We start from the raw sequence: 14,785 nt of genomic DNA on the forward strand, positions 1-14,785 counted from the left end.
CTACAGAAATTGCCAAACACGATGTCATTCAATGAAACTACAGTGTGATGTGTAAATATCTTTTACTAAAAACAAATAAGTAACACACACATTCTTCACTTTTAATGAAGAATGTGCTGTGCTGAGTGTCAGTTTGACTAAAGCGTTATTACTATGAGTTTCCTGTCCTTCAGAGGAAAGTGTGGGAGTCTTTGCTGCTCTCTTCAGTCTGTCTGTATCTCTCTTCCTCTCACTCTTGTGTGGTTCAAGGTCAAGACATTGTAAACTTCAACCGTAGGAATTAAGCCTGCAGTGCTGACCTTACCATGACTCGCTTGAGATGGGCGCTATCTCCTGTGAACATTGCTTTTGTTGTCAGAATACGAGTTTATCAAAGTGTGGCGCTGGCTTCTGCTTACTGAGTTCTGAATCGGAGATAATTGTCTGAGAAAAGTGGGAGCAAAGTTGTTCATGAGTGTTGGGAAAACAAAGCTCTTAGAGAAAAATGAGGCATTGCATGCTTGGGATTGTTTTTACCATTGACTGATAAGCACTTTAAGTCAAAGGTCACGGTGCAGGAAGTGGTGGAATTCTCTGGAGGCTGTTGTTGCGCTGACAGCCAAGGACAGGCAACATGGATGTGGACCATTGAGCCTTTCTCATATCCTTCTGACACATTATCAGGCAAAGCAACACCAGAGCATCATGTCAAGGTTTTTCTAAGGGCCCCCTGAACGGAATAGTTCACATGAAAAATGAAAATGTATGCATTAACTACAAATCCTTGGTCATTATAGTAGCTCAGTCTTATCACGTTATATTGAAGTTGATAAAGCAGGCCAAGAAACACTGAATGTTCATGAAACAGCTTGTCTGCACTGTGGGTGCTAAAGTTCAGATTGTTTTGTCTCATTATCTTCTCATAGTCCTTACTAATGATACAGCCAGGAGGGAAATTGTCATTGAGGTAAATATCTCAGATTAGGACATTCTACTTTAATGCCGTACAAGCTGTTTAGTCACATCTGATTGGCTTTTTTCTGTTTTTAACGCTGGAGAGAGATGTTCCATTAACTAAAGTAGCTTGGCAAAGAGAGCTGGGGCTGTGTTGTGTTTGGTTTTCCAACATACTTTAGTGGGATTGAGTAACTCAGCACTTCATTTGAATTTTGATTCTACTAATCTGGAATAACACCACCAGTTTAGCAGAGATACATGATCCACATTACCGTATGATTACTGAAGCTTTTGTCAAAACACAAACAGAGATGCATTGTTAAGTAATTACAGAGTTAAACTGAACCGCATGTCATCCTGTCCACATTTGTGACAAGTGCACAGACCTGAATGCAATCAAACAATTCAGACCAAACAGTATAAATAGAAATAGAATAAAACCCCAAATAATTACTGCCAACAAACTGACGCGTGTGCAAAATATTACCATCTGAAATGTCATCATTTGGTCTTGGAAGACTTAGTTTTTCCACTGTTTTTCTACATCTTGGAGGTAAGAAGGTGTTCCAGAGCATTTTTTGGCCAGTAAATTTAGATTATTGAGAGTTGAGTGAGAGGAGTTTAGGTTTTGGTCAGATGTGGCTCTCGGGGTGATTGGCATGGGGACACTCCTTTCATGTGACCCCCTCCCCAAAAGTCCAGCAGCAACAAAAGGATCACATTTCATCACATATCATAGATTTAGATTCACTCCCAATTTCTTGATTGACCATTGGTGTAGTTTGTGTAAATTGTGCAGAGCATGTGTGCAACATCTAACTTTAATCTAGCCCAAAGTCACATAAAAGTAAAATACATAATCTTTAAATTGAAAACCAAAATAATAGATATAGGTCTTGCAAAACAGAAATTGTAAAGTTGGTGTAATTGGTCCCTAGAAAGAATATTGCTACTCTGCTAGTCTGCTAAAATAGACTGATCCCTCTAGATTGTTGTGGATACTCTTTGGCTGCAAGCTCCACGACTCGTTACCATCTTTTACATCTCTGGCGGCGGCCCTGTGGGTAGTCCACTGCTTTATTATAGGTTTTGGTCAGACTTTTGGCCCCTGAGCTGGTTTGGCTCCTCACATGGGACATTCTTGTCGGGCTGCCCCTCCCTGAGGTCCCTTCGTGCGCATGCGTACTGCTCTCGCTGTCAGGGCAAGGCAGACTGACAGTATGGCGGCGGGGTGCAGCTGGAAGGATGCTACTGTCACCCGTGATGTGTCTGTTGCAGGCAGGACGTAAATGGACTATTACCGACAAAACGAGGAGAGGATTTAGTGCGAAAGGCCTGTCGTCGTGAACTCCAAAGATGGCCAGGCTCGCCGACTACTTTGTAGTGGTCGGCTACGACCTCGACAAGCGAGGTGGGTGCTTGAGTTAGCCTGCGCTGCTAGCTTTAACGGCAAATCATTAGCTTCGGGTAAACAGACGCGAGGAGGGAGGCGGGGACGGACCGGACAGCGGCTCACAAGCTAGGCGACACTGAGCTGTCAAATGGGTGTCGGCATTTCAACTTTAGGCCGCGGACTCGTAGGCCTCACGGGATTAGTGCACGTATTGCTAGCTTGTCAGCCGGTGTCCCAAATCGTTGACGAGGAAACGCATTGAATGCTTGTGCCGCTTTGGGTCTTAACTTCCATTGTAGTTTTAGCGCCTCCAATTCAAAGTGTCTTACTCTGTTTACAGCAAACCTATGGCAACTTTTCTAGGCTTAAGCTACAGTTAGCTTGGGTTTCTCTGAGAGGACTGACTGGTCTGCTGCGACCTAAGAGGGATTTATCGACCGGTTTGCACGTTTCATTTGAGCAATCGTATCTTGAGTTATCTCACATTAATTGTAGCACACGTGCTGATGTGGGCATCGGCATGTGAAATAGCTTTTCAAGCCGAAGGTTTCAGGGAATCCGTTAAGAGAGAGGAGTTGCCCGGTGTTGTGGCTGCAGGATCCTGAGCACTTTAGTAGTTTGGACTGTCAAACCACGGAAATCCGTCTTGATTCCTTTTGGACGAGATGGTGTGATTTTTAAACTGGAAATCAGCACCGGTCTTCGACTGAGTTGTTTGGTTGTTTTCTTTGTCTGTTTTTGTGTGGATTAACCTAGATGGCTTCGCCCCTCCCTGAGCCCCGTCGGAACAGAGCTCTGTTCCCCTCTGTTGTCGGGACGAGCTTTGGACCGTTATCTGAGCCCCCTCCCTTTAGTTTGTGTCTTGGCCTAGATCTGAGCAGTATAATGGACCGTTTAATCATGAAATATTCAGCCCGCCTTATCCGAGGGAAGCGTGCGGCTTGTAACGTGATGTCGTCTTTTATTTAAAGCGGACTTTTGCACATGATTTATTCATTAAAGGGAACTCGGAACAAGGCTACCGCTAAAAGCCGGCAGAGAGCTTGGCTTTTATCCTGGCTGCATCGTGGCAACTTTTCTGGTTGCATGCATGCTCTTATTGCATCTTGTGTTTGTTCTGAAGGGGGTGAATACAGGATGTTATAACGTGGACGCTGCAAACTCCCCTTCCTGCTCTACCCCGCTGTTCTCCACTGAGTGCAATGCCGAGCAGATCAGGCCTGTAAAAAAGCATCTGGGAGCCAGACATTAAAGCTACAGCGGCTTTAATGGATCAAGGCTCTCATGCCTCATAAAACCAAACACTTAATGGTGATGATGATTGTTGGTCTTGCTTAATTAATGCTGCCATGTTGTTTCCTCTTAACTTTACGTCATATATGTTTCCACCAGGAGGTATTTTGCAGAATTTACACCTATGCCAATCAATATCATTATCGTCTATATACCAGAAGACACTGACTGACTTACATAATTAGTTTTCTTAAGTCAGATCAATACACGCATTTTGCCACGTTCGGGTGTATTGGGTTTGCCTATTCACTTCTGTTATTCACTATTATTATTCACTATTGCCTATCCAGCTTGCTTAACAGTCAGTATTCAGTCTGCCCAAGAATGTGAGTGAATGGGAGTTGCAGGTGTTGGGATGGGATTGAGGGAGAACTCAGGGTCTGATTCCTGATTTTCTGTGTGTGCATGTTGAATTGCATTTAGCGGCATGGCATTACTGTAACGTAAACACATGGCTTGTCCTCAGTCGTAAGAATACCAGGAATTCTGGAGCGAAGTGAAGTTTCCTCTTGTCTAAATATGTCATGCATCCTGTGTTTATGTGTGTGTGGTGGGCTGTTTGTCACTCAGTCACTGGAATGTTTGCAGGTACAGTATAGGCACTGACAGGTCCCTCGGGGGCTTACATCATCGGGGCGTACAATCCTGTTCTGCCGTCACCAAGTCTTGCGGATGCTGTGGTGCTAGATTTTTGATGGATGGAACACCTTGCCTGCTCTGCCATTATTATAATTTTGTAAAACCTTATTAAGTAACTAACTAAGAGATGCTTCTTTCTCACAAACCACAACAGTTTAGTTTGGCCAGTGGATTCTGACCTCAGGGCTCAGCCGGGCATTGCAATCATCATCTCTGATTGTACCAAAGTGCCATGTTGTTCACATTGTCTTTCAAAGGAGAGGCTCAGTCATACAGTGTATCTCTCTTAGAGCCAAGATGGCTGGTTGTGGGTCGGTCAGAGCCTAGTTGCCGGGTGTGGTCGCAAGGGTCTCTTAACTGCCACTGCTGTGTTTTGACGGCAATTGCTCCACTGTACTGAGAACCCAGAAGCCAATCAGATACTCTGTCCAAGGCCCAAACAGGAAATAGGAGAGAGCACCCGAGGGAGACTAATGTTTAGAGTGAGAATCCAGATTGTCCTCTTTTGTGTGTTTAAAAACCAGGAAAGGGGCGTGTGCACGGCTGTTCAAAGTTGCCTCATTCAAGTCAGCATTGAGAGATGCACACAGACACACACAATAACACAGGGACTCTATTGTAGCCCCATATGTGCACGTCTGATGGTGCAGTTGGAGGGTGTTTGTCAGTGCTGTGGTGGCCTAAACAGGAGAGTTGTCTTCAGGCCGGAGCAACAGCTCTGGCAAACAGATTCTCCACTGCAGCCAGACACTATGCCTCCTTCTGTCACCCCCAGAACACACATCAGTACGGCCTGCAGTCAAGCATGGGGCATTTTTTTTTTACAAAACTGAAGTTGCATTTTCATGAAATGTAGAATTTTGACCCAATTAACACTTTGTAATGAGGGAGCTATGATATCACAGCTAACACAATTTGGGGGTGTGTCTTGACAGTTGACAGAGATTAAGCAATGTTTGCAGAGGGTTGTGCTGTTGGTTTGTCTGTCTTTGTTGGCTGTTGAAGCAAAATAGTTTCATATTTCACCCTAAAAAAATGCCATGTTGGTATCTTTGTCTGTTCAGTCTGGATCACAGTTGAACTGACACAGCCTGACTGAAGCTGCTATATGTTCATATTCCCATTTTATTTACACGAGCTCAGTGTATCATTTCATTGTGATATTTGATATAGTGTGGTTATTCTTGTATGATGATGATCATTTTGAATGCTGATAGTTACTATAACACAACTTGTATTACAGGTTGTGTTACAGTGCAGTGTTGAGATTTTCTGAACCTGCTTAGTAATATGATTTCCATGAGAAGCCCATATTAACCAGTACTGTGTGTATGAAAGCCCCCAAAAGGCTGGAGAAAAATACCACGCATTCTCTATTTTAACGTTTTGAGGCAAAAATGACATTGTTAGATTCTTGTTTTTATTATTGTCATCAATCTGTGACTGTAATTCACATGATGTTCACAGGTGCATGGTTTAAGAGCGTGAAAGCAAGCCAACCGATCTACATGAAACTCATTCTCAGAGAGGAAATGCAAACCTCTCTGAACGAAATCAAGATCAAGCAAGTGAGCAAGTGGAAAAGAGAGGCGCGTGTGTGACGCTGCCAGAAGTGCCTGCCTGTGGGCAGCCACTTCCTTCATTGCACTGCTCTAGAGCAGGGCCGCAGCCAGCCAGGCCCTCCAGAAATAGCCCTCACAATCTGCCTTTCATGGGGGACAGAGGGACACTGGGTCGTGGTGGTTGTGGCGACGGTGGCAGTGGCGTACTAATTCTCATGTGTGTGCGTAGGTGTGCGCTTGTGTCTCTTCTACCCCTCAGATGGCTGTGTGTTTGCTGCATTGCCACAGCAACGTTTTGGCTGTGGGTTGCAAATGTATGTTTATCTGATTCCAACAAGTGCAGTAGGTTTTGAAATTGGTTGTCATGCAAATATTTTGAGGCTGAAATGAAGTTCGCCATTTGTGTTTTCTTTGTGCCGATATACAGTAGTTTAACGTTTGAGTGCTTTTATACCAAAAATGCTTTCCCCAATCAGTTATTGACGAATTGCACCTGAAAGTGAAGCAGCATTGTAGGCAGGCTGATATACTTCAGAATCAGGATGGCACACATCACCAGATAGTCATGATAGATTTGACATACACATTTTTCATGTAATTGACATCTGACATCATATTTTCAATGAGTTAATTTTTGATGCCATAGTCCTTATATGTGTGTGTGTGTGTGTGTGTGTGCGTGTGTGTGTGTGCGTGTGTGTGTGCGTGTGTGTGTGCGTGTGTGTGTGTGTGTGTGTGTTTGGCTGTATTATGGCTGTCTGTCTGTTGTGCTGAATGCTTGGTATTCATGAAGTAGACGACAGCCTCGGGGCCCTAACACTGCCCTCATTCCTATTACATAGATACAGAGGAGTGTGTGTCTGTGTGTATGTGTTGGGGGGGGGGGGAATCCAGATGCGTTTTACACACACACACACACACACACACACACACACACACACACACACACACACACACACACACACACACACAGTCCTTGTAGGCCATTTCCATTGGCAGGCACTTCTTCTCTTGTCAGATATTGTACATTCAAAGTGAAATTCAAAGCTCCGATGGACAAATTTCTGTGTTTCTGTGTGCTGCAATCTGTGAGTCTGTCCAAGTAAATGGGATCTACACCCCAGGGGGCAACAACGTGCTCTCAGTTTTGGCCTAGATTAAGAATGAAAGATAACAAAATCTGCCTTCACAAGTATATTTGTTGCAGTGAAAATTTGATGAATCTCATTTTGCTTAGTGATGTTAGGTATAGATCATTTCCAGACGGACAACAGTTTGTGCATTGACAATATAAAAGGAAAACACAGAAAAAGCCAGCCGGCCAAAATGACCCATTTGCATGTGTATATGTGTGTTAGCAGGGACACCCTCCTCTTTAGGGCTTTGATGGTCTTCCCTGGAATTTGGAGAATTTCTCTCTCTTCACTCGGGACAAAGGATGACTCACTGCTGCTCTCAGTCAGCCTGTCGGTGTTCAAGAGAGTAATCTCTGAATCCCCCGAGGGGTGATCCCAGTCTGTCCTGAGATGTGGGCTGTTTGTCTGCAGTTGGCATTGGTTCATTGAGACATCCTGATTATGTCATTGCATTTTATTTTACCATGACAATTTAATCTTGCTATTTAAACAGAATCATTGCCCATCACTGTTGTAATGGGAACAATTTTAGTTCAAAGTTATTGAGGTCATTGATTTGGTTTTACACTCCTGACTGTTTTAGTTTTACTTGATGATTCTGGCTTTAAGATATTCCTATGTGACAAACTGAAGTTCAGTTTTAACTTCAGGTAACATGGTACTGAACTTGTAATATTGCCACATCACCATACCAGCAGATTGAGCCACATCGAGTTGTATCCAACCAATATTAGGCTGGTAATTTCCTTATTTGTTTGTGGATAGTGAATGGATTATCTGCGTTGTTACTGCATGTAGGTGGTCATAGATTACATTTGTGCCATGTACAGTGCATACTACCCTGTACTGCTCAGAACAGTTGTCTGTCTAATAGATGCAGTTTCGGCCATGTGTGTGTGGGTGATTAATGATGTGGTAAGAGAAAGGAGTTGGAGGGATAATGTTTAACTGAGAGCAGACTGGTTGGGTTTGTGTGGAGAAACGTATACAAAGGATGACAAAGGAGGAAAGAAGAATTCACATGGGTTCAAATGATGAGAGGGATTCAGTGGGCTGTTATGTAAAAGGCCATCATGTGGGGGTTAGAAGATAAGGATGTGTTTGAGTGCATCAGCTCACAGCCGTCAGATTTCCTGTTGCCGTATTCTTGGGTATGTAAGGAAGTCCTGATTGCATCTTGTTCTTAAGGAGCTGCTTGGCATTTTAGCCGTATTTCCTGTCTTTCACCGTGTCATAATGGACCAGATATAAGATGCCCACCTCAGGACTCTTCTCGCGCCTTTCTCGTCATGTGACTGTCACCAGCTGATGAGTCCTGCTCCTGGACTCATACTGAAGAATAACTTCTCAGTTGTGATGGCAAATCTGGACCAGTAAAAGAGAATAAATCTGCTTGTCACTTACTTCTGTGACTGCTGCGGTCGGCCAGTGAGAGCCAACTAGTAAAGGTTTGATCGCCAGTTCTAGCTTTTGGATGCTCTTGCTAAATCAGCTGCCCTTTTCATCTAAAGAGGAACATTCTCAGTGTGTTAGGTGATACAAAAATGCTGTCTCAATCTCTACACATAATAATACATAAAGTTGTAATGATTTCTCGGACTGTAATCATACCACCTTAAACTCGTACCATGATCTATAACCCAGATTGATAGTGACTAAACAAGCTGAGGCCTGTTTGTTTTCAGTAGATGTGGAACTCTGGATGCACTTCTGGATGTTCCAGAGGTACAGGAAAGTATATGTCCTGCTTTATGTGAACAGAGTCCAAGTTAAGAACAAAGTCTGAGCTATTATTGATTGGTAGTTTTGATAATGAGTTGGATCTTAGGCAGCCTAACTTCCTAGAACTAAACTTTTTGCTTTGAGTCTGGCTATGTGCTCCATCTCCATCGTGGCCATTTCCTCTCCTGGAAAGCCTACGTTTTTGTTTTTTTGGGGGGAGGCATTAGTTTGCAGGAAGGATGTGAGTTTGTTGAAGAGCTTTTCAACAAAGAAAATGTCCAACACGGTCGCCTTGGCAACAGCCTTTACCAGATGAAGTTTTCTTTCACCCTCTGTTTGGTTCTTAAATAGCAGCTTAGCTCATCCAGTTGTTTATTTTACACACGGATCGTTCCATTTACATATGAAGAGTTTTCATCTTTGGCTTCGTCTGACGCCAGATCACATCTAAATATCAAGTGTTACTTATCCATGTGCTTGTGGTGTCCACTAACGTTGCTGGTGGCGGTGGCCTGTGACTAAAACTCTGTTGTGTTCCCTCTGACCCACTCAGGAGCCCCGATCTGCAGTGCTGCCTTTAATCACAGACTGACTCACTCATATTGCACAGCAATGCTTTTACTGTCGAAATGAATGCACGTGTTGTTTAGTTTCAAATGTTTATGGACAGCAGAGACATGATTGGCTGAGGGTATTTAGCTTGAATGTGATGTTGTCTTATTTTTCAGTGTGTTTGACCAAGTCCTTTCAGTAATGTCCCCCCTTGCTGACTCTCTCCCTCTCTTTGGAGATGTTCTAGCAGCAGAGTGCAGACACACTTGCTGAGGTCTCCTGGCAGCCAAACGTACACTCGGATCAGGCTTCATCTGTAATGTAGTTACGCTGCTGCAAGGTATCTGAATGGCTGGAATACAGTGAGATCACAGTACTAATGATTGGATATCAGATGTATTATTACACATTTTGATGTTGAATGTTAATCATATCACACATTTTGGAGCACTGACTTTTAAGATGGAAAGCTTTCATCATTAGAAATGCCACTGAGCTAGTGAGTTCCGTTGAAGAAAAAGAGAATACGTGTAATTCAGTGTGCAACAAATGAGACTGTTGCATTAGTAACGAGTGGACACATTTAACTTTGAATATTTGAGATAAACTCACTTCAGACCATTTTTGCAAGTCTGCACACACACGCGCATGAATGCATGCATGCATGCAAATATATACACACAAACTCATAAGGCTCAGTTTTCTATTGTGTCCTAAATGTTGCTGTCACCATGGTAATCTCCTAATGTGTCACTGTGGTTTGGAAGGCTGTGAATCAGGAGCTGTGGTCTGGTTTAGAATAAGCGTGACACACACACACACACATCCCCACTGAACTCAATTTACAATTGTGACAGTAATTTGTTGGTGTAGTGTAGTTTGGTGTGGAAGTCTGCTCAAACTAACCAACAAATTAAAGTTGTGAAGCTGTGTACGTGTTAAATGAGTTTCTGTTCCATTTTGAACTTAGCAGAAGAATACTATTGTGAATGAAACTAAATTACTTAGGCAAACCAGGAAGCATAGAAGCTTGATTGGCTGTTCGTGGCTGTTGATCAGGGTCCAAGAGTTGGACAACGTAACAGAAACACCCTCAAGCCAATGCAATAGCCCTGCAGCTTCCGCGAAGCGCCTCACAGTTTTCCTATAAATTCATCATTATAATATGCAGATCATAGACAAGCGTCTTGTTTGAATAGATTGTTTGCAAACATTGCAAAATGATGTACAGTTGCATGAGAAGAAGTTTGAGAAATCAGTCCCATCGTATCAGTCACTCATCTGCTGTTGTTACTTAACTGGTCTAGTCAATAGTGGTGAGTCACAACCCTGCAGGCTGCTCCACTCCTTTGATATGCTTCTCACGTCTCAGACTGATTGGAAGTCTTCAGAAACATTCCTCTTACATCATCAGGTGCACTGTTAAGTAGTTGCACCAGCAGTCTGCTCACTAAATGAACGTCTGAACTTCCAGCAGGAAGTATGGACGTTTGCTGTCCGGGTACACATTGTTTCCCAGCATAAAGGAAGGAACGACATTGGATGGACCAAAGTCTAAGTTAATTCACAAAAGCAAAGCTTAAACAGGGGGGAGGCTCTGCTCCCTGGCTGGTAGGAGTGAGAGGGAGTCTTGCTGGGTGGAGGCGGGGCTTTTAAAACATGAAAAGCAGGAGCCACGCATGAACAATTGGGTTTGTGGGTCCTGCCTGTAGTCCTGCTTCATCTGCAACCCAACAGAGACAATGTTTGTTTTCTTCCTCTTTACTCAACTGACGGTCATATACAGAGCTATGAAAAGATTTCACACAATCATCTTCATCATCTTCTTTATCGCCAACTGTGTGACGTGGCAGACTAATCTCCAATCATATGCTATTTGCTTCAACCTTTCATCACAATATCTTTCATTATCATTGCTTGTGCCCTTAGTGACACCTTTATCTTCCCACTTTCTATAGAAGGCTCCAAGAGTATCACGAGTGTGAGAGATTCAGACATGGTACCAGGCCCAGAATGAATTAGTTTCACATTCAGGGAGGACTGCAGGTTTTATCATGAATAAATGAGAGTTTTCCGCTTAATTGGAAAGGTATTGCTCAGTAAATCCCCATTACGGAGAGTCTGTCATGCTCGGTTCTGGTCTGTATAGCATGTTAGCAGAAACGGGAACTGTTGATCTGCCGTTAGTCAAGTTAAACAGCATATATGCACATTTCATGCAATGATTAAAGCTACTTAACAGGAATTACAAACACTAAACATATTGGCCTTTGGATTCAAATGTTGGTGTGTAATATATACGTATGATGATGTAAAACAGACAAGAGAGTCGGACTTCATTGCTTGAGCTTTTGCTCTGTGAAACATGCCTTTGTGCCAAAGCTCTTTCTTTGCAATTATTTGTCTTTGGTTTTGCTGTCATCGGGTCTGGTGTTGAACATCCTGTGTGGTAGCAAACTGGAGCAGGGAAAATTGGATTTAATGATAGTTACTTTTATCCAAGATATCCAAAAGTCAAACACGCGATTCAGTGATGCTAATGAAGCCAACTAGACATGGTGGTCTACATGTGAATGGTTAAACTCCCGCGCTAACGAGACTTTATTTTTTTGTGTAAATTGATAGTTTGAACGGAATGCTTCCATGTGTCCCTCCTTGTTTGTAATGATTGTGGGGATATGAGTACTTGTGTAGTTCAACAAAATGCCGCTAACACCTTTAAAGCGTTGGTGTCGCAAGTCAACATTGTCATCATAGTTGCATAATTGCGTCTGCATTAGGTTTCCATATGTGTATCTGAATTATTACACCTGATCCGGCTTTAGTTTCATGCCAGAAATCGTGACAGACTTGTTGCCACCGGTGATGGAGGTGTTTGATCAGTCCATGTTGCCAGGACTAACCACGTCATAACTTCATACTTTATGCCTGCTGTCTCTAGCTCACGTAAGGTGTGCACAACTCCGCCTCCTCTAGTACGCACTTAGAACCAGCTTCTAAATTTAGAAGCACAAAAAGCCCGTCAGCTGATAAAGAGAGCCGATAAAAACAACGGTGATCGCCAGGAGAGGACTTTGTCATTACCACCAACTTATATTGAGCCCTTTCTAGGTTTCCACCTGTTAAACACTATAGCATTAGCACTGAAATTATACAGTTTAGTTGATTTTTATATATAATATATGAATTTACTAGAATCTTGGACTTGTCATTAATTGTGTAGCCTCTGATCTGCTTTATTGAATTAGATTGCCATATTTAGCACTTGTTTCCTGCAACATTACCTGGTACTGAGACATTGCCAGGCTCATGATGATGTTCATGCTTGTAAAGCTCTTTTCCTTTCTGCCAGATTGCCTGTAAATATTAATTTTTACGTGGTGTGTATCCTGTGTCATGATGAGGATTTGGTGTGTTTGTCTATGAAAACCTTGCAGTGTTTCTTGCCATGCTTGGTCTGTTGTGTTGAGTAGCATGGATTTGCTATTTTCCTCTTCTTAACCCAGGCTAGCACAAAGAGCAAACTGAGTTTAGCTTTAGTCAAGGGTTTGTTGAGGAAATGCAGTAGAAGAAAGGAGTCATGATATGATAAGTGTGTGTGTGTGTGTGTGTGTGTGTGTGTGTGTGTGTGTGTGTGTGTGTGTGTGTGTGTGTGTGTGTGTGTGTGTGTGTGTGTGTGTGTGTGTGTGTGTGTGTGTGTGTGTGTGTGTGTGTGTGTGTGTGTGTGTGTGTGTGTGTGTGTGTGTGTGTGTGTGTGTGTGTGTGTGTGTCTACATGCACGTGTGTGTGTATGGGCGATGGCTCTGCTTCTGAGGACTATGCGTCACTCTCCTAAAAGGCTAATTTTCTGGCTCCATCATGCATTTGTCCTTCAGCTGCAGGATGTCCTGCTGGACTGCCTTGTACTAATCCCCACCTTGTGTAACTGCTGGCTGATTGTGTATCTGCAATATGCACAATGCATAATGTGTGTACAGTATTATATGTATTGTAATTGTGTCTTTCTGACACACCCACTGTCTGTCGTCCAACATAACTCAAAGTCTATCTTTATTGAGTGACATTAACATGTCTGAAGTGATTGTTGGGCGATGATGTCACATTCCTATGCATCCGGGTAGCTAAATTGATCAAGACGACGGAACAAACACAGTGTAAACAAGGGTGTTGGCCATAGGTAGGCTCTCTGTCAGTCCGCTTTACACTTTTATTTTCTCTTTCCTTGGTCTAATCACACATGTGCTGTCAGTTACAGTACTTATTACAGCAATGGTGGATGACCATCTTTGATTCAACACACACACACACACACACACACACACACACACACACACACACACACACACACACACACACACACACACACACACACACACACACACACTTGAGCAAGGCACCAAACTCCTAAAAACTGCTCCAGGGGGCGCTGTATCATGGCTGCCCTGCGCTGACCCCTCTGTAAATGTGTGTGTGTGTGTAAGGGGGGCACGCAAGACAAATTTCAGATTGACGCATGGTTTGCATGGTGACGTGTTGTAATGTAAGTCGCTTTAGATAAAAGCGTCTGCCAAATGATCGTAATGTAATGTAAATGTAATGTGTTTGACCCAATAAAGTTTCTTCTTCTATTGTACTCAGCATTTTACAAACGTGTCCCCCAAAGACATTATCAATTGAAGCCTACTTATCACTTTCAGCTGCAGGCCTGATTGTATAGATACTTTTGATCATATGGGCTGACTGTGTAAAGAAGACGCAAGTGTGTGGTTGACAGTTTTCAATAGGACATATGTTTTACAGAACAATTTCACCTTCTATCCACACACAATCCCGTACGTACTGTCAAATGTGAGTGTAGTTTATCTCGTGCTGCTTAAAAAGCAAGTCAAAGAACTGAATAACAGTCCACCTTATATTCCCCCCCCTGGTTTAAGCAAAGTTCATTTATTCAGTTGATGTCAGATCAGTGTTGGGCAGGTCAGGGCTCAGGAATGAGGGGTGGTCACCTCACAGCAGGAGGATTGGACCTTTTCTCTTAAATGACTCCATCCCAGAGCACCAATCCAACAATCGTCTATGAATTACTTATCCCCAAGGGAGAACTGGTGACTTTAGGGATGACTTTCCCTGTGTGTTTTGGGAGCTGGCCTACTTTTCTGTTTTTGTATTGTGTCTGTGCGGCCAGGGTCCTGTTTTGGTTCCCTGGGTAAAGCCCCACAGGAGCCTGCTGTTTTCGCTGCTGCCTCATTTAGCCTCCGTCTTTTATATCACCTTGGATAATATTTCTTTCTGTGCCAGTTTTAGGATAGGGTTTTGTCTTCTGTATTGGGAGGAGAACCTGTATTCTGTGTGGATGAATACTCCCATTAATCAGCCGGCCGGGGTTTCAGATGGAGCTAAACTGAAAGACAGGCTTGTGGATGTGACATAAGTTTGCCTTTGTTGTGGCATTGTGCTGCCGCGATGAGCCCGGCTTCGGCCAGCACTGGCAACGGCCCTGTCAACCAGCAGCAGATTAGCATTCAAACACATCTGGCTGATGTTTATTAGGC

At 43.2% G+C, this 14,785-nt stretch overlaps 1 protein-coding gene across 3 annotated transcripts in view; it reads left to right on the forward strand.

The window, feature by feature from the left end:
• The first annotated feature begins 2,142 nt into the window (after window positions 1-2,142).
• sbf1 (SET binding factor 1) overlaps window positions 2,143-14,785 on the forward strand; it is a 42,946-nt gene continuing 30,303 nt past the window's right edge. For all 3 annotated transcript variants that reach the window (XM_076150590.1, XM_076150599.1, XM_076150597.1), the window contains exon 1: window positions 2,143-2,347. In XM_076150590.1, coding sequence (XP_076006705.1) covers window positions 2,293-2,347 — 55 coding nt within the window. In that variant the 5' untranslated portion in view covers window positions 2,143-2,292. The remainder of the gene's footprint in view (window positions 2,348-14,785) is intronic.

This window comes from Genypterus blacodes, unplaced genomic scaffold, assembly GCF_046128005.1.
Source record: "Genypterus blacodes isolate CSIRO-AG114 ecotype Tasmania unplaced genomic scaffold, CSIRO-AGI_Gbla_v1 ptg000007l_1, whole genome shotgun sequence".
In the NCBI taxonomy this organism is placed as follows: Eukaryota; Metazoa; Chordata; class Actinopteri; order Ophidiiformes; family Ophidiidae; genus Genypterus; species Genypterus blacodes.